Genomic DNA, 18,746 nt, shown 5'->3' on the forward strand with positions numbered 1-18,746 from the left:
CACACCCTGAAATTTTACGCTTTAGGTTTCCCACCGTGGTCCGCCGTGACCCCGCCGTGCGATTGGCCCTGGCCGCTCACATGGCCGCACGGCAGCCAATCGTGTTTGCTTATTTGCCTGTGCGTGCTGGGAAGTTGAGAACCCCAAGTGCCATCTTGGCCTGTGTGGTGTGCCCTGGGGCAGGGGAGGGGATGGGAGGGGTACAGTGATGGTGGCGATGTTGACGGAAGTGGGTGATGGGCGATGGTAGTGGTAATATTGGTGATGGCGAGTGGTAATTGTGGTACATGTTGTTAGTAGCGGTGTTGGTTTTTTTATTATGGCAGTGGTTGTGATTGTACTGTGAATATATTGATAATGGCGACGGTGGTGGTGGTTTATGATGGTGGTGGTGATGGTAATTACGACAGAGCACAGAATTTTGATGTTTGGTGAATTTTATTGATGAGCGTTGCGATGGTTTCTGATAGTGACGATGGTCGTGGTTGCGGTAACAATGGTGGTCATGGTGATGGTGGCGCGGATGACGATAACAGTGAAGTTATCGGTCTTGGTCCAGATTGCTTTCGTGATTTATTCTGATTGTGAATGGTGGTGCTGGTGATGGCGGTTGTGGCGAGGAGTGGTAAGCGCCGATGGTAATGATGGTAATAACGCTGGACGTGATGACGGTAATGGATGGTTGTCATTATCGCTGTCTTTACAACAGTCATCATCGCCCATTCACATTCTGACAACTCATCATACTTTACAGTACTTAACCAAATGATAGCCCATTGAGATTCATTATCTCCATTGCAAGGCAGGCGTTTGTGACAAAAGTTACGTAAGGAACGTCATTTGCGGTCCATTTACCGCAGTCATTAGCGCTGCGCGACACGCGCACACACTTAGCCGCCTCTTGTGTGCCGTGTCATGGGATATTTGACATCCACACAACAGAGGTGACCCCGTGGCACAAAGGTCAGAGCTCTTGGGCCACTGCTCCCACCGGGATCTTGGCGAGATGTTAAATCCCTCGCCTGCTGTACATGAGGTCGTGGGTTCGAGCCCGACCCTGACGTGTGTATATTTGGAGTTTGCCTGTCATGCTCCCAGTGGTTCCGTGTGTTTTTTTCTCCGGGTCCTCCAATGTTTCCCTCCACGTTTACAATCAAATGTTCTTTGAGAGTATTTGGCTGCTGTAAATTTCCACGTGATGATTAGCCACTTGGTCGAGCTATCATTTGTGGCCAGGTCGCTTCAGAAAAGGAGCTACATTGTTCAGTGGGCTCTACCTGGTAAAATAAAACACAAGTTGAGTTTAAAGTAGTTTTTAGTATTAAATGCAGTCAGCCGCCTGTGATTAAAATGGCTTCTCAAATGCTGTGACTTTGGTGGTCTCAGCCCCGGTCACCGACGACTGCACACACGAAAAAAGTCACGTTCATTTGGTCGTGCAGTTATTGCGCCTAAATTACAGTTTTGAAAATTCAACAAAAGCGAAAAGCTCGGTTTGAATGTCGCGCGACGGACTATGCTGTCGCTGGCACAGCAGGTAGGAAAGTGCCACCCATCCCCCCCCACCCATGTAGAACGGACGTCACTTTTAAGGGAATATCAGAATATCAGAGGTAGCTCTTTGAGATCCACGTCTGCGGGAGCCACTCTCTCGTACAGTGGGGGTTGCACTGCTCCGCGGGAGTTCCAAACGTCGCATGACAACAACACCGATGGCACGTTTTCTCTAAAACTGGTGGTAGGGGGAGGAAAGATTTTTTTAAAAGACCAAAAAAATGTAAGAAATAAACAAACGGCTGCTACTGCTGCAGTCAAGACTTACGATCCTGTGCCAAACTGGCCCCCGGTTACCACCACCACCACCACCGCCCAGACCTTGGTGGTGGAGGAGGGGATGGAGGCGAAGGGGAGGAATCCTTTCTCTCTCTTCTCTCTCTTCCCCCCACCCCCCCCCCCCCCTCCTTGTGTTCGAACAAAGCTCTCGTGACAAATGGCCACGGATTTTTGCATGCAGCCTTCACCGAAGGCACCGTGACAGTGTGATTAGGCGTCCGGCCAGGCCGAGGCCGAGCGGTGGTGCCTCTGTTCCCCCCCCCCCCTTCCTCTCCCCCCCCCCCTCTTTGTGTTCCCCCTCTGAGCCCGCAGTGCGCTGGCACCGCCGAGCAGTAGTGCGTTTGGAGTTTTCCGTGTTCTCTCTCTCTCTCTCCCCGCGGTGGTCGCGTGGAATTTTTCTCCGCATCCTCCGCTTCTTCTCCTCCACGTTTCGAATCGATGTCGCACGTTCACGAGTAATTTGGCTGCTAGAAATATCCACGCGATGATGATAAGCCGCTTCTTCGAGCTATCATTTGTGGCCAGGTCGCTTCTGAAACACAGATAGATGGTTCAGTGCGGCCTTACCTGGTGAAACGAAGATAGTTGAATAGTTTTGCTTGTGTGTGGCCGGCATCACAGTTGCGAATTTCCCAAAGCTGGACGTTACCCGCAAGGTTTAGCTAATTTGGTAAGAGCAGTATCGCGATATCGGGGGGGCCCTTGTGTGGAACTACTGCAGACTATACTCGTCTGTGAAACACAGCGCCAACGCGATGCAGCCGTGCCGTTATCAGAGTGGCTGGGATGCCCGCTGTGCCGTGATTGTCCGGAGGTCGCCGGTTCGATTCCTTCTCCCAGTCGGCGGTGGTTGAAACAATGGGGGCGAGTTTTCTGAAATCGTCCCTCCGCATCTGTCCACCCAGCGGTGTAAAAAAAAAAAAGAGTGCACCGTAGTGTCATCGAACAGCAGGTAACGTGTGGTTGGGGAAAAGTGTGGGCACTCTCACATCTGCCAAGACTCAAATGGCTAGCTTGGAAGACTCGGCCAAAAACACCCTCCTGAGGGCCTCTCTTGTGCTCTCACCGGTGGAGGCCCATCCGTCAGCAGTGGCGTGAGCAAAAAAAATTGCAGGCCTCCAACTTCTTATAAGAATTGTGCGGACGCCAAAATGTAGGCGGGATTTGATTTGATGGGCGCGGGTATTGCTGACCGCCGCGTTCGTTTTGAGACGCGTCCCGTCTCTCCGGCCCACGGGCTATCCATCGTGGTGCGTCGTCTTCTGTTCTCTCTCGGCCTCCCTCGCTCACTGCGGGTGGCCTGCCTGCGTGCGCTTGTTGTTGCCTCTGTTCTTGGCCTGTAACGCCGGGCCTTGCACCCCGCTACTACCCCCTCCCCCCCAGCCCGCCCGCCCGCCCGCCCACCCCCTCACATGCTATGTCTCCAAAAAATGCTGCTCGCCAACTGCAGAGTCTTAAATAATCGTCCTTGTGTTGGTTTCTATTTGGCCGCCGGAGCGTCTGTGTGCGTGTGTGTCTCTTTCGGGGGCGGGGAAGCTTTTGAATAACAAGCGCCGATTTTTGATCATTTGGTCTTGAAAGCCACACGGTTAGGGCGAAAAGTCCATGCCGGGAAGGAGCGGAGGGCCGCACGCTTGGAGTGACGTTGAGGGACGCAAAGACGAGCACATGGTTTATTTGGGGGGAGAACCGTGTCGCAGGGTAAATTCTACGTTGTGCAAATTTGTTTGTAAAGAGCCACGTGGGCTTTGGAGTAGGACGCACCGTGGAAAGATGGGCCAGTCAGTAACCGATTGTTGAGAGTAATTACGGAGTGGCAGCCAAGGAATGGAACGTGTCCCGAGAGGACGGATTGACTCCCACCACGGTGCACGAGATGTTCACTACCTCGCCCCGGTATACAGGAGGTTGTGGGTTCGATCCCTGTATATTTGGATTTTGCGGTGTCTCCGCGTGGTCGTGTGGATTTTTCTCCAGGTCCTCCGGTTTTTCCCAACACATTTAGAAAACATGCGTTTAGAGGATTTGTCTGCTATACATTTCCACGTGATGGTAAGCCACTTCATTGGGCTATCATTCGCGGCCAAGCCGCTTCTCAAAAAGAGCGATTTAACTCTCTGGGCTTTGTGGTGAAATACATTTTTTTATATTTTTAATAGATGGGGCGATGAAATCGGTTCGTGTGTAGATGCTTGGTGGATTATTACTTTGCAGGATTGCGTGAAGAGGCGGCGCCGGTGGTGTAGGCGGCGGTGGTGGTTGTGGCTCAGAAAGGCCGTCATCCAGCAGTGAATTGATAGATGCGCCTGTATACGTAGATCTACCTCTTGAGCGTACTGCGGACAAAGTGGGCCTTCAGTTGCGGCTCTATCCGTCCGCGTGATTGGCACGCACTGGCATTGGAAGTTGGGACGTTTACTCTGGCTGCGGGGAGTGGGTGTAATTTAACACCGTGTGTGTCCTTGGGAGGTGTGGGCACAGGGTGGCCCCGTGTGGTGTGGATTCTGCAAAATTTAAGGGGATGGAGGGCAGTCTTACCGCTTCAAAGCCAGGTGGTCGCTTAGCTTAGGAGAGTGACCGAGGCTAACCATGTACATGTGTGCGCGCACGTACGTACATGAGTGTGTGTTTGTGTGTCTGTGTGTTAGGAAGAGCCGAACGCCGGGGGTGGGGGGGGGGGGGGTGAGACTCGGCAAAGTGTCACAGTCGGGAGCACAGGTGGTGCGTCTGTCAGTCATCTCGGTTAACCCGTAGCACGTGTGGGTCTGTCCTGTGACTCCTGCCAGCCTCCGACCACACTTCCCATGACCTCAAAGTGCACCTAGCCTGGCACAGGCGCTCTCGTGAAATCACCGTCACTTGGTGACGAACGGCGGTTGCAGTTGTATGCAGATGTGTTCACAGATTGTGGTGGAGAGGTAGCCTAACGGAGGTGGAGCGACGGCATCGCCACATGTGCAGCAGTGAGACGTATTATGGCATGGCAAGGCTCATGAGGGATGGCGACGGTGTGGGTAGGACCTTCAACCACCGATGGATAGAGCATGACCGGTGAGGATGATGGTGGCGCAGTGGTCAGCGCACTGTACTACCAACCCGGCATCCCGAGTTCGATTCCTGCTCACGACCAACGTCCAATGGCGAAAATCTGAACCGATCCTGGGCTTCGCCGATGATGACTTGGGCTTAAATGCCTGGTACGGTGTGTAAACATCGACACTGGGGAGACAAAGGCATCCGGGGCGTGGTTTTCTCCCATACCCACCCGCTCGTGCGCCGTTCTGACCTAAGTACATACTCGCTCTCAGCGCTTACCCCAAAAGCCCATGTCAGCTATAGTGGTGGTGGGGGGGGGACCTTTATCTTTGGTATATACTTCGTCTGCGTTTTCACAGTCTGCTGCTGAATCCAGCTCCTTCAAAACAGTTGTCGCCATATCGACGTACAGTAGTCCAGACGCCGCCAGAGGTGTTAACGGAGGTAAGGCAGCGTGCCGAAGTTAATGATGCCCTTAGCAGCTTGACAGCAAAAACATTACGGTCGGCGGGTGCCGAAAGAGTTGCAGTGTTTTGCCTCTCTGTCAAGAAAAGAACGCGTCTGGCCTCTGAATGCGGGAAGGATGTTAGGAATTCCACGGGACGAATAGGGTCGGCAACTTGGGAGTTCCGAATTGAACTTGGCCAAGAAGCGGTGTGGAGATGTCATTGGGAAGAGGAGGCAAGTGGTGGGTGTGACGCATGTTCGTGATATGGCTCAATGAAGAAGAGGTCATCATGGCTCATGTCATTGATGCCACCGATTCCGGCCGGTGCTTCCTTCCATATGCTCGATCCCTCGGCTCTCGCACCAGCTAACGCTCGGTCTCCTATAGTCTCTTCGTCACCACCACCACCACCACCAAGTTCATGTGTATATTGTTTAACCAGGGTGAGAGACCACGAGAGACCAGGATAAGTTTCATTTCCAAGAGTGACTTGGGGCATTAGTATGCCAGTGGGGGGGGGGGGGGGCGATGATGCCCATGTATGATTCCAATTGATTTCGAGGTCTTCCCCTTGATCGTCAACCACTGGGGTGCCACTCGAATGCTCGTCTCGTTCACCTGCCCTGCGCCGTCCAGCACACGGTGGCTAGGAGATGTTAACTACCTCTCCTGGTGTGCAGGAGGTCGTGGGTTCGATCCAGACCCTGACACCTGTTGTATATTTGAAGTTTACAGTGTTTCTCTCTCATCATCACGGTGGCTAGGAGATGTTAACTACCTCGCTTGGTGTACAGGAGGTCGTGGGTTCGATCCCGACCCAGACGCCTGCTGCTGTATATTTGGAGTTTGCGTGTCTCTCTCCCTGTGGTCGCGTGGATTTTTCTCCGGGTCCCCCGGATTTTTCCTCCACATTTAGAATCAACATCTCTGTGCGTTTCGAGTGTTTGGCTACTTATACATTTCCAAATTTGTGGCCAGGTCGCTTCTGAAAAATAGCTCCATATAGCGCAGTGGGCCTTACTTGGTAAAATTAAAAGTTGTTAAGTTTATTTTACACGCGTGCCGCCCACCATCCCAAGCTTCTCTTCCAAATAACGCCTGCGACACTTGTCCCAGGTGCAGTCCCCGACTTCCGAGTTGCTCGCCGCATCCTGCCGTGAAATTCCTGGCATCGTCTGCACGTATCGGCACTCAAAAGAAAAATGCAGAAGCATCCTCTCCGCTTGTTTTCTCACGCAGTCCAGCTCTGCGAGCTCGCGCAATAACGTAGACGTTGATTACCACCGGCCATGGCCCATCCACATAGTGAATACGAGAGACAGTGGTGTCCTCGATAAATAACGTGTCAACGTAGCAGCCCTTAAAAAGCCGCCGCACGTGGCTCCGGAGCCGCAGGCTACAGACCCCCCGCCTGGCCCTATCTCATCGCATTCCCAACTCGCAAGTTGCTTACCGCGTCCTGTGCCGTCCGTGACGTTCCCTACGGCGTTCACAAAAACGCACGTGTCCGCCGCTCTCTCTCTCTCTCTCGCTCTCTCTCTGCTCGCCGGGCCAAACGAGCGTTTGGTTTCTGAAAGGAAGGCGTAACAGTGCGGGGCAGAAACACAAATGCGGCCGTGAAACCGACACCGCAAACGAGGGGCAGTGAAATAGAGCGGTCGTTGATGCGGCGTCCGCTGCAGCGGTGCGATGAAGTGCATATCACGTTTTCTTACACAGTGAGAAGCTTGACTTGAAGCTTTCGTGACTGCAGGAATGCATATCCTTTGGGTCTTTCGGTAAAGTCACGTGGAGAGGTTCAAATGAATACAAAGAAAATAAACAAAAAAAACTACGACGTTTCGATCACAACACAAGCCATCGTCATCAGGAGGAAAACAGATGACGATCGCTTGTGTTGTGATCGAAACGTCTGTGTGTCCATTATGTATGTGTTGTGGGTATTGTATTTTTACATTTGCCCCAACAGTGTTAAGGCTATACCAGGGGATTTTTGTCTTTGTCTCGCGTCACCATCATTAGCCATAGTCAGTGCCACTTGCACGCAGCCTTGCTGTTTTGCGATGTGACAATCCGTCTATGCGCTGCTCCATCTCCATTGTGGATGCCTGCTTGGGTGCTGATCACCTATATGACCCACACAGGCACTCGTACGCTCACATACAGTCCCATATGCTCAGTTGTACGTACGTATGTTGAACTTCCTTCGCACCGTACGGAGTCAGCCGTGCTAATCGGAGGTGCAGTCGGCGATCCATTTAACCCACAAAGGGGACTCGCACAATCGTAGTGACCCATATACCAACATCGATACTCGTATTACCCAGATGTAAGTGCCCGTATACTAACATAGGAATATATATGCAGTATGCTTGCACAGAAATCTACATGGCCACATAGGGGACCCAGAGAAAGAAAAATCCTTAAGAGGCTTATGACCAACAGCATCTCTACTCGTTATATATGGCCCACTGTTTCTCCGCAGTTTCTTGCGATAACATTGATAGGCTACATATGAATCCAAATTGCGTTGTCTGTACACATGCGTATATGCCGTGGGGGGGGGGGGGGTGGTGGTCTTTATCCGGCGCCGAAGACGGCTCGTGTCTTTGGGGGGGTAGGGGCTCATTACCGCCGCACTTGTCGTGAGGGGGCGCGGAAAAGCCCTCCGTGGGGGCGGGGGGGGGGTGTGCGGTGGTGGTGGCCTCTCTTGCGCTCACCACCCGTTTGTACACACCACGCGGCGAGGGAGCGAGCATCCTTTTGGGCCACTCCGCTGGGGGCCGTTTCGACGCGGCCAGATGGCTGCACTCCGCCAACAAAACGGAAGAATAAATACGCGGCGAGTCTAAAAAAAAAAACTCGCAAACACATTTGTTTTATGCTGTTGTATGTATTTTATCAGGTAAGGCCACTGAGCTATCATTTGTGATAGCCAGGTCGCTTCTGAAAAAGAGCCGTGAAAGCTCGGTGGGCCTTAACCTGGTTAAAATAACAAAAAAATTGTTTTAAGTTTCAAGATCTCAAGTTTATATTGTTTAAGCTGGTGAGAGATCTCAAGAGACTCGGATGAGTCTCACGTTGCGCGAGTGACCTGGGTAACCGATATGACAAAAGAGAAAGTGCTAAAAATGCATACCTGTCAACCCCTTATCAGTGCCCTACCTGATTACAGAGCAATTCAGACCTCATTGGTCACCCCGTGCCCCTTATAAATCTCAACGTTCATAATACAAAGTCGCATCACAAGGGAGAAACACAAACAAATAGACATTTAAAAAAAAAATGTGCCCGTATTGAAACGGCTGTACGCCGTATGGACCTAAAAACTAAATTTCCCTGTACAAGAATACGGGGTGAAACCGTATGGGTTGACAGGGTATGAAAACGGTACGGCAATGAAGCGAATTGGGAAATCGGAATGGTTATAGTGTTTGGCGTCGTCATCTTCTGGGGTTCAATTTCCGGCACGGGCAAATACCACACACTGGAAGCTGCCGAGTTCCGAATGTTAAAGATTTTTTTTTGTTCATCTCATCACCGCGATGCTGATATCCCGGTAGAATTATAATTAATTCGTGTCGAGGTGGGCGGGGGGAGGGTTGGGAAAACCTAGAAGTCATATAGTGGGCGAATGTTTTGGGGAATGGTCCTGACGCTACGGAGCAGGGGCGCGGGGGGCGAGCGGACAGCGTCCATTGATATCATCCAAGTCACTTGATGACACTTTTCCACTGAAGACCTTCCGCGGTGAGATTCTCTCATCATTGAATTCCCGGTCTGGCGTAACCCTAACCCGTGTGTTTAAACCGAGTACTCCTATTAGTCTGTCAGCGTAACGTTGGCTGGCAGGGTTTGTCAGCACACAAACATTACTTCCCTCCCATGTGCTGAGGCTTCTCATCCTAGCCTTATGCAGACCCTGCCCCCCCCCCCCCAACCCAGCAGTACAAGATTTTAAGTGTTGAGGGTTGCTGCGATACTACGCGATATCGTACGATAGATACATCCGGGTCTTTCTGAGTTCTCACCTGGTTGAACAAAGTAAACTTTCCCAAAAAAGCGGGGAGAGCAAGTGGCTCGCAATTGGAACGTTGTGAGTTCACATCCAGGTTGTGGTGGTGGGGGGAGGGGGTTTGACTCAGTCCATTATCCCTCCAGGGTCGAGAAAATGAGCATCCACTTGGGTGGGGGGAGTCAACGGTGGGGTGTCCCTGTGGATAAACTCGCCCTCACTTTCTTTCTTATTGTGTTCAGTCGGTGGTCCTTACCCCGCACCTCCGATTAGCACGGTTGGCTACGTGCGGTGCGAAAGAGGGTCGAACGTACGTGCGTCCGCTCCACCCGCGGGAACGTGGAGTTTCCACCGCTGGCTGTGCAGGGCTCGTCAACAGGACGTGCGAGCATCCATGCCTCGAAGCTTATTCGAGGAGGAAAATACTTTTGACTTTCGTAAGCTTTTGTGCATGTATAGGGGTGCTTGCTACAATGTAGCCCAGGGGGGACTCGCCCGACTGCAGCTGTGACCCTCTGTTTGTCACGTAGGCTTCCACGACCAATATCATCTACAGTGGAGGCTTTTTTTGCTGGTTGAGTCGTGTGAATGTAAATGTGGTCAAACCCGCCGCCGCCACGAAGCAGCCAGTTGGTAAGATTTGTCACGTAAACAAAACCACGGACAGCACAGGGGGTTGCGTGTCAGAGAGTAAACCGGCGACATTTACAATTCGAGTACTGTGATGTTCCGCTGTGCTCGGCCCGGCTTGCGAATCGTCATTAGTTTTGCCAGGGTCGGGGAATGTTGCCGTGTAGTCCGTTTCACATTTATATATATAAGATCAGTGCGGCGATTGGTATTGTCTGTTGAATGAAATGCTGCTTGATCGTTTATTGAGCATTGCACAGAGAAAATAGCGATGTTGACAATTTTGATTATGGTTAGTTATGGGTGCATTGAAAAGCTATTTCCGTCGTCATGAACGTCACGGTTGGTTCCATTGCCGCCATTTGTGTCACCGGTCACGACATTTCTATCAACAACAACGCAGATGGTGTCAAGAGTTGCGCGTTTCCCGTCTTTTGACCAGAATATCGAACGCCGATTAGAAAGAAGGCTGAAGGCTGACGGAGCAAGCCAGACACAATACAAGGGAGAGAGGGAGAGCCGGGCACTAACGAGAGCGATGGACGGCATAAACGAGAGACGTAACTGAATCGCATTACTGGGGGTGAGGGCGGGCGAATTGTTACACACGCCGAGTGAGCGCGTCTAATCGGAGCCAGAAAGCACCCCTCTGTTTATCGATCTACGCTGAGCGCGACTTGTCGTCCGACCGTGCCACGGCTCCGAACGTAGGCATTTGAGGCTCAATAAAGGCGGCAGTAGCGGAGATGGTGGGGCCTGCGAGCGCACGCGACCCCTCGCGCCCTCCTCGCGCGCTCCCGAGACATTGACGCCCCTCGTTTGAGCCGTGCCCCCCCCCCCCCCGTTTCGCCGACGATCGCGCGGGCGGTGGCGATCGTACGCCAGTGACTCCAGGACGACGCGAGACGGCGTCGCCCCCAACACCCCCCCCCCCCCCCCACCGTCCATCGCCGCGCGAGCGACGATGCCGGGTCGTCACTCGATCGTCCACCCCGACTCTCCGCATCCCCTCTCTGTCTCTCCCTTCCTTGCCATATCCACTCCCTCCCTTGGCTCCATTTCCCTCCTCCCTCGGCTCCATTTCCCTCCCTCCCTCTTCATCTCTCCTTCCTCGCCACATCCGCTCCCTCCATCTCCTCCCCTCCCTCCCTTTTCTCCGTCTCTCTCTCTCCCTCCCTCCGTCTCGCTCGCTCGTTTGCTCGCTCGACACCCTCCCTCGCTCCCTCCCCATTACCCGCGGGCTCGTTAGCGGCTAATTAATGCCAATTAATGGGTAATTGCAGCAATTAAGAGGCGAGCCGCGAGGAAGCGGGGACCCCGCGCCGCCGATCCCACGCGCCGCTCTTCGCGCTCGCGCGGGCGTGAGGGCGGAGTGGGGGGGGGAGGCCGCGGGGGGGGGGGGGGGGATTTGCGTGCGAGCGATTTGCATTAATCCGACGTTGTTTATGAGGCTCGCGGCGGCCTTTACTGCTCCCCACAATCGCGACGCGTCCCGCGTTCCGCCGCGTTCTCCCTCTCTCTCCCCTCTGTTCTCTCCCCCCCCCCCTTTCCTCTCTGTTCTCCTCCCTCCATCTGTCTCCTATTTCTTGGCCGAACTCTCGAGTCTTCCGATGAGTTTGTCATCGGGTGGCGTCGGTCCGGCACGGTGTCCCCCGTCCTCCCCCCCCCCCCCCGGACGTTTTTCCACGCTGCTCCGCTGGGAGCTGCGTCGAAAACACGCCGGAGAGCCGTAGCACCGCAGTCGCGATGACCTACGCAGTCCCCGCCCACCGTCCTACCCACCCGCTCGCCAGCCCCCGCCATCCTCCCTCTTTGTCTTGTGGTGGTGTCTCGGTGCCCTGTGGGCCACCCCTTGCTGCTATCCACGTCTGAGCCATCTCTCTCTCTCTCCCATTTTCTACGTCTTCCATTCTCCCCATACCTCCCCCTCCTCGTGTGCTCACTCCCTCTGTCCCTGTCACCCCATGTTATCCGCCCTCTCCCTCATTTGCTTCTTCATTTTCCCTTCTCTCTGCACCTTCCCCTCCCTCCCCTCTCCTCCACTCCTCCCTCCCTCCCTCTCCCTGCCCGGCTGGTGTTGCTGCCTTGCCCGCTGGGTGCCCCCCAGGGCATCTCGTGTCTCTTGAAGAGCGGCCTCGCGCTCGGCGCTTGACGCTGCAGCAGCGGAAATGGGAAATGATCCTTTTCGAAGCACTCGCGCGGACGGACGGTGATGGTGGTGGTGCAAACGTGCGAGCCAAAACGTGCGAGGGTGTTGTAACGTGCCTCGAAGCGCGCCTGCCGCAGGCGCCGTGGTGACGTCACCGCCGCTAAGTGGCGAACGGCGGTTCTTGTTGTTGCTGGAACGTTTTAATCTGTGGGGGGGGGGAAAAAAAAAATATCTCCCGCAAAAGCCCCAATTTATTTCGGTTTTTTAAAGCCCACGATCGGCAGTGGAAATTCCACAATTCGTATGGCAGGACCAGTCTCTCCAGAGTAAGAATTACTGTCTTCAGAGGTGGCCAGGAGGCTCGGTGTTCAGAGCACAGAGTCGGAGTTGTACCGTACTCATGCTTGTACTGCCCCGTTTGTTAGCCCACTGCCGTGCGAGCCTGGGAGGTTTGTTTGACCGTACTTCGCCACTTGGGTCAGTGCGGGTTAGTGAATGAATGAAGCAATGACGTTGGTGCATATGACAGTGCATCAGTGGATCTTGCTGCACCCGCCCTCTGCTGACATCTTGCTTAAACGTTTCGACACATCAAAAGAGTTTTGATTTAAAGCTTTCGTGACTGCAGGGATTCATATTCTTGGTTCTTTCGGTAAAGTCACGTAGAAGGGAAACAATAAAATAATACAAATATAAAACAATAAAATTCTCACGACGTTTCGACTGCAACACAAGCAATCATCATCAGGTGTGAAAACCACAGCAAGAAAATTTTAGTATTTTATTGTTGCCCTTCTACGTGACTACCGAAAGAACCAAGAATACGTCAAAAGAGGTTAATTATTTCTGAGACTTTGTTTTTATCTTCTCGTAGCGTTGGTCGATACATTTTTTTTTTTAAATCGAAGGTGACCCGGTGGCCCCAGGGGTTTAAGAGTGTCAGCCGGCAACGCCGAGAGCCTGGGTTCGAATCCAAGTTTTCCGTCCCTTCCGTGTGCTCATAGGCGTAGAGAGTTGATGGTCTTAGCCCGGTCACCACCGACTGCACGGTAAAATCCCACCGCATTCAACTATTTTTTTGTTTGCCATCTCCTGTGCGCGTCGATAAATTCCCCCACCCGTGTCAATTTCGAATGATCCGTTGAACCGTCGCGCGGCGGAGGCCTCCGCCTGTAGCTGGACGCGTGGAAAAACGCTGCCCCCCAGTGGCTCGGGTCAGATGTGTTCCCTGGCATCGATCGCTGAAGCAGACGAGAGCATATTTTTTTGTCATTTAAAAAAATATCGTCAAAATTAGCGGCGGCCGTTTGGGCTACGGCTCCAAACCGGTCAAGCCCTCCAAACCTGCTTTCGAGTCGAGTTGCGCCTGCTGTTCCGCACGATCTCCGACGGACGTTTCGCTCCACGTGCTGGCGGCTTCTTCGGATACGTGACCGGCTTGTTGGGGGTGGGGGGGAGAGGTGGTGGGGGGAAGGGAGCGGGTGGGGCAGTCGTTCGTACGTCGCCGCCGGCGGATCGGATCGCTCGTTCCCTGCGTTTACGCCGATGATGACCATCGTCGTCGCCTCCGCCGTTTCCTCCCCTTACCCCCCCGCCCCCTTCCCGCCCCCCTGCCACGCGCGTGCCGCGACAGTGCTGAGCATCCGCGGCGCGCAGGACGACGACCCCCCTGACCCGCAGCTCATGCGGCTGGACAACATGCTGCTGGCCGAAGGAGTGTCGGGCCCGGAGAAGGGTGGCCCGGGCGGCGGGGGAGGAGGCTCGGCCGCGGCCGCGGCGGCCGCCGCGGCGGCCATCGCCCACCCCGGCGGCTCGCCCGGTGACGGCTGCATCGAGCACTCGGACTACCGCGCCAAGCTGGCGCAGATCCGGCAGATTTACCACTCGGAGCTGGAGAAGTACGAGCAGGTGAGCGGCGTTGGGCGGCGGCGGGCGGGCGCACGTGTGTGCGCGCGCCCGTGTATGTGCGTAGGGGGCACAGGTGGTGGTGCATCTGAGTGTCATCACAGTCGGTCAACCCCATGGCACCTGGGTCTGTCCCGTGACCTCCTGCCAGTGGGCATTCGAGACTTCACGTGTCCTTAAAGTGCAAGCAGCCTGGCACCAAGCGCCGTGGTGACGTCAACGCCACTTCGTGGCGAATGGCGGTTGTTGTTGTTGTTGTGCGCGCTACGGACCCTGCGAGCCGAGTTTGATTCGTGCTCGCTGCCAAGACCAGTAACGATTATCTGAACCGGTCATGGGCCTCCCCTAGGTCGACTAAGCCTTAAATAAGTACCTGGTGCGATGTGTAAACATCACCATTGTGGTGCTGGCCACCCGCCACCTCGTGTGCTGTGCCGGCACCTTTATAGGTGCTACTCGCTAACAGCACTTGCCCCAGCAGTCTTTGAAACGTGTGAAACAGTGGACTGTCAAATAAAAATAATATTACGGGCTGGAACGGCACCCCCACCTTCACCGAAATTCGCGAATTCGCGAATTTCCAGGAGCGGAACGCCTCCGTGTTAAGCGGGAGATTTTGCCGTAACGACTAGGGCAAAAGAGCTTCATAGCTCATCAGATTCTTCCAGTATAAATAAATATTCTGGTTCTGTAACAGCATCGTGTGGTGGGGGTGGGGGCGGTTGAGGTGCCACGCGGGCAAATCTCCATCGACGCCGGGGCCTCCCCCCACCCTCCCCCCACCCTCCCCCCACCCTCCCCCCACCCCCCCCACACAAAGCCGGTCGCCCAGATTCCGCCATACCCTAGGTGTGCGTGTAACGTCGGAAGCAATGTGCCCAAGGAGGTGTACCGCATGGTGCCCAACATCCACTTTGCTTGTGCGTTTCTACGAGTCTCTGAGTCTTCTGTGTATTTTTACGATTCTCTGCCTCTGTGTGAGTCTGTGTGTCTCTGTGTGTCTCTGTGAGTCTGTGTGTCTCTACGAGTCTGTGAGTCACTGTGTCTCTGTGAGTCTGTGTGAGTCTGTGTAGAATCTGTGTGTCTCTACGAGTCTCTGTGAGTCACTGTGTGTCTCTGTGTGTCTCTGTGAGTCACTGTGTGTCTCTGTGTGTCTCTGTGAGTCTGTGTGTCTCTACGAGTCTGTGAGTCACTGTGTCTCTGTGTGTCTCTGTGTGTCTCTGTGAGTCTGTGTGTCTCTACGAGTCTCTGTGAGTCTCTGTGAGTCACTGTGTGTCTCTGTGTGTCTCTGTGAGTCTGTGTGTCTCTACGAGTCTGTGAGTCACTGTGTCTCTGTGTGTCTCTGTGAGTCTGTGTGTCTCTACGAGTCTCTGTGAGTCTCTGTGAGTCACTGTGTGTCTCTGTGTGTCTCTGTGAGTCTGTGTGTCTCTACGAGTCTGTGAGTCACTGTGTCTCTGTGTGTCTCTGTGTGTCTCTGTGAATCTGTGTGTCTCTACGAGTCTCTGTGAGTCTCTGTGAGTCACTGTGTCTCTGTGTGTCTCTGTGAGTCTGTGTATTTATACGAGTCTGTCGGTTTATTATGTTCTTTTTCAGCCAACTTCCCAGGACTGAGCAAAACTTAGCTCACTTTTCACCCAGGCGACTGGAGAGCGGCACGGACTTAAGTGTTTCTAACCTAACATTAAAACTGACAAAAATTGTATTTAAGAGACAAACAATGCTTACTCCACCTCCTCCTCTCTCCTCGTCCTCATCCTCCTCTACCTCCTCGTGCTCTCTCTCCTCCCCCTCCTCCTCGTCGTGTGCGTGTGCGCGCGTGCGCAAGCAGGCGTGCAGTGAGTTCACGAACCACGTGATGAACCTCCTGCGGGAGCAGAGCCGCACGCGGCCCATCTCTCCCAAAGAGGTGGACCGCATGGTGTCCATCATCCACCGCAAGTTCAGCTCCATTCAGATGCAGCTCAAGCAGAGCACGTGCGAGGCCGTCATGATCCTGCGCTCGCGATTCCTCGACGCGCGGTGAGCGATTTGCCGGGGGGGGGGGGGGGGGATCGCGAGCCGAGTCGCCCGCAGCACAGTTGCCCTGGATTGGGGGGGTAGCTGGTGGGGTGGCTAGGGGGTTGGTGGGCGGGTGGATTTTTCTCCGGGTCCTCTGGATTTTCCCTCCAGAATTTAGAATCAACGTCACACATCTTCAGAGTATTTGGGCTGCTATTAATTTCCACACGGTGGTAATAAGCTAACTCCGTTGAGCCATCATTTGCGATGGCCAGGTCGCTTCTGAAGAAGAGCCACGTTGCTCAGAGCGGGGGACGCCTTACCTGGTAAAAAAAAAAAAGTTTAGTTGTAGTTTCAGCGTGAACGTGTGGAGGAGGTAAAAAAAAGGAAAACGGGACGACTCGAAGTGACCGACGGGAATCTCCTCGCCGTTTCTTCGCGCAGGAGGAAGCGTCGGAACTTCAGCAAGCAGGCGACGGAGGTGCTGAACGAGTACTTCTACTCGCACCTCAGCAACCCGTACCCCAGCGAGGAGGCCAAGGAGGAGCTCGCCAAGAAGTGCGGCATCACCATGTCGCAGGTGAGCCTGCGCGGTGTGGCCGGAGGTGGCATGGGGGCGCGCCGGGGGTGGGGTTTGTTTATTAAGTTTTTGAGCCAGCTAGAAAAAGGACTGAGCAAAACTTATCACTCAGTCTCTTACGTGTCTCCTATGAGTCTCTCTGTATCACTGTGTCTTTATGAGTCTTTGTGAGTGTCTGAGTCTCTATGTATCTCTATGTGTGTCTATGAGTTTCGATGTTAGTTTAGTCAAATTTGTTGAGCCAGCTGTACAGGAGTGGGTAAAATTTAGGCCACATTTGACCCAGTCAACTAACCTCACATTAAAACTACCAAAAGATGTTTGCAATTTAAAAGGAGTACTTGAACACCATCGATCTGCGTGAGGAGTACAGCAGGTACGTTTTCCCATAGGACGGTTACAAATCTTGAGCAAATATAATATACCGGATAGAGTTAATTTTCCTTCGAACGGCAAAGGAGATTTCATTTAGCGGGCTCATCGAGGCGCTTCGTCGTGGAGCGAGGGACCTGCTGGCATCTGACGTACGGCGCATCGGTGAAGAATCATCGTTCACGCCTCAACTTCACGCGCACACGTGACGTGTGCGCATTCCATTCCCTCCCCTCCCTCCCCCGCCCCCAACCCCCCCCCCCCCCACCCCGTTCAGGTATCCAACTGGTTTGGGAACAAGCGCATCCGCTACAAGAAAAACATCGGCAAGTTCCAGGAGGAGGCCAACGTTTACGCGGCCAAGACGGCCGTGTCGGCCACGGGCCCTGGGGGCCCTTACGACAGCCCCGAGGGTTCCCCGCCCACCCCCGACTCGGCGGGTACGCCAGGGGCGTGCGCGGAGTACAGTACAATAAACTCGGCAGTGCGGGTTGTATTTTTAGGGCGCCACGGTGGCTCGGAGATGTTAGCTGCTTCGCCTGGTGTAGAGGAAGGAGGTTCGTGGGTTCGATCACGACCTTTGACACCTGCATATTTGGAGTTTGCGGTGTCTCTCTCTCTCCGGGTTCTCTGGTTTTTCCCTCCATATTTAGAATCAACGTGTTTTAGGGTATGTGGCTGCTATAAATGGCCACGTGATAAGCCGCTTCGTTGAGCTGTCATTTGTGGCCAGGTCGCTTCTGAAAAAGAGCTGTGGGCCTTATCTGGTAAGATAAAAATACGTTGCTTTTAGTTTTACCTGGGTACATAAAACAAAATAAAAAAAATATTGCCTAAATGCAAGCATGTACGCGGGAGCACACAAAGACAAAGATCCCCCGTATAGCCTTTAACAGGCTGTCGGGGCAAGTGCCGTTAGCGAACAACAGCGATGAAGGCCTGCACGGCACACGAGGAGGTGGTGTGGTCAGGGCAGGGCACGACCGCCTTTGTCTCCCCAGTGCTGATGTTTATACACACTGCAGCACTTAGGTACACATGGAGAGACCTAGAACCAGTTTAAATATTCCTCACTTGTCATTGGTCTTAAGCGGGAATCTAAATCTGTTCGTCGACTTCGTAGCGCCACCGCTTGTACAAAGTCGCCACAACGGACGTGCGCACGCACACCCGCACGTGGACATGTACACATGGGTAGCCGTCGTGGGTGTGTGCGGTGGTCGTGTAGCGGTAAGCGCGCTGCGCTACGAAACCCAGTGACCCGAGTTCAATTCCCGCTCACGGCCAATATCGGTGACGAATATCTGAACCGGTTTTGGGCCTCTTCTAGGTCGACTCGGCCTCAAATGAGGACTTGGTGGGGTGTGTAAACATCGTCACTAGGGAGACAAAGGCGACCGGGCGTGGTGCTAGCCACCCACCCCCTCGTGTGCTGTGCCGTCTTGCATAGGCAATTGCTAACAGCACTTGCCCCAACAGTCCTGTTGCAGGCTATACGGGGGAGCTTTGCCTTTGCAGTGGTGGCGTAACGTTTTTGTGCGACTCTTCCAGATGGGTTCCCGTCTCCGTGCTACCAGTCGGAGGGGAGGATCCCGTGAGCAGAAACTGCCACGTACCAGGTAGGCGCAGCTGTGGCTCGCACCTCTGATTGATGTCTGTGGATTTGTAAGTGTTATTTAATCCTTCCCCTTTGTGTCATTTTTAACTATTGCTGAGATTTTATTCCCCCTCCATATTCTGTCGTATTCTGCTCGAGGGCACGTGCAACGGAGTTCGCGCG

At 53.8% G+C, this 18,746-nt stretch overlaps 1 protein-coding gene across 3 annotated transcripts in view; it reads left to right on the plus strand.

Moving 5' to 3' along the window:
* LOC116953203 (pre-B-cell leukemia transcription factor 1-like) overlaps nucleotides 1–18,746 on the plus strand; it is a 36,788-nt gene that overhangs the window by 10,344 nt on the left and 7,698 nt on the right. For all 3 annotated transcript variants that reach the window (XM_032973164.2, XM_032973165.2, XM_032973166.2), the window contains 5 exons: nucleotides 13,745–14,019; nucleotides 15,845–16,035; nucleotides 16,459–16,594; nucleotides 17,244–17,406; nucleotides 18,518–18,585. In XM_032973164.2, coding sequence (XP_032829055.1) covers nucleotides 13,745–14,019; nucleotides 15,845–16,035; nucleotides 16,459–16,594; nucleotides 17,244–17,406; nucleotides 18,518–18,564 — 812 coding nt within the window. In that variant the 3' untranslated portion in view covers nucleotides 18,565–18,585. The remainder of the gene's footprint in view (nucleotides 1–13,744; nucleotides 14,020–15,844; nucleotides 16,036–16,458; nucleotides 16,595–17,243; nucleotides 17,407–18,517; nucleotides 18,586–18,746) is intronic.

The sequence above is a fragment of the Petromyzon marinus genome, chromosome 50 (genome assembly GCF_048934315.1).
Source record: "Petromyzon marinus isolate PM22_M1 ecotype Great Lakes invasive population chromosome 50, UKy_Petmar_22M1.pri1.0, whole genome shotgun sequence".
NCBI classification, from domain to species: domain Eukaryota; kingdom Metazoa; phylum Chordata; class Hyperoartia; order Petromyzontiformes; family Petromyzontidae; genus Petromyzon; species Petromyzon marinus.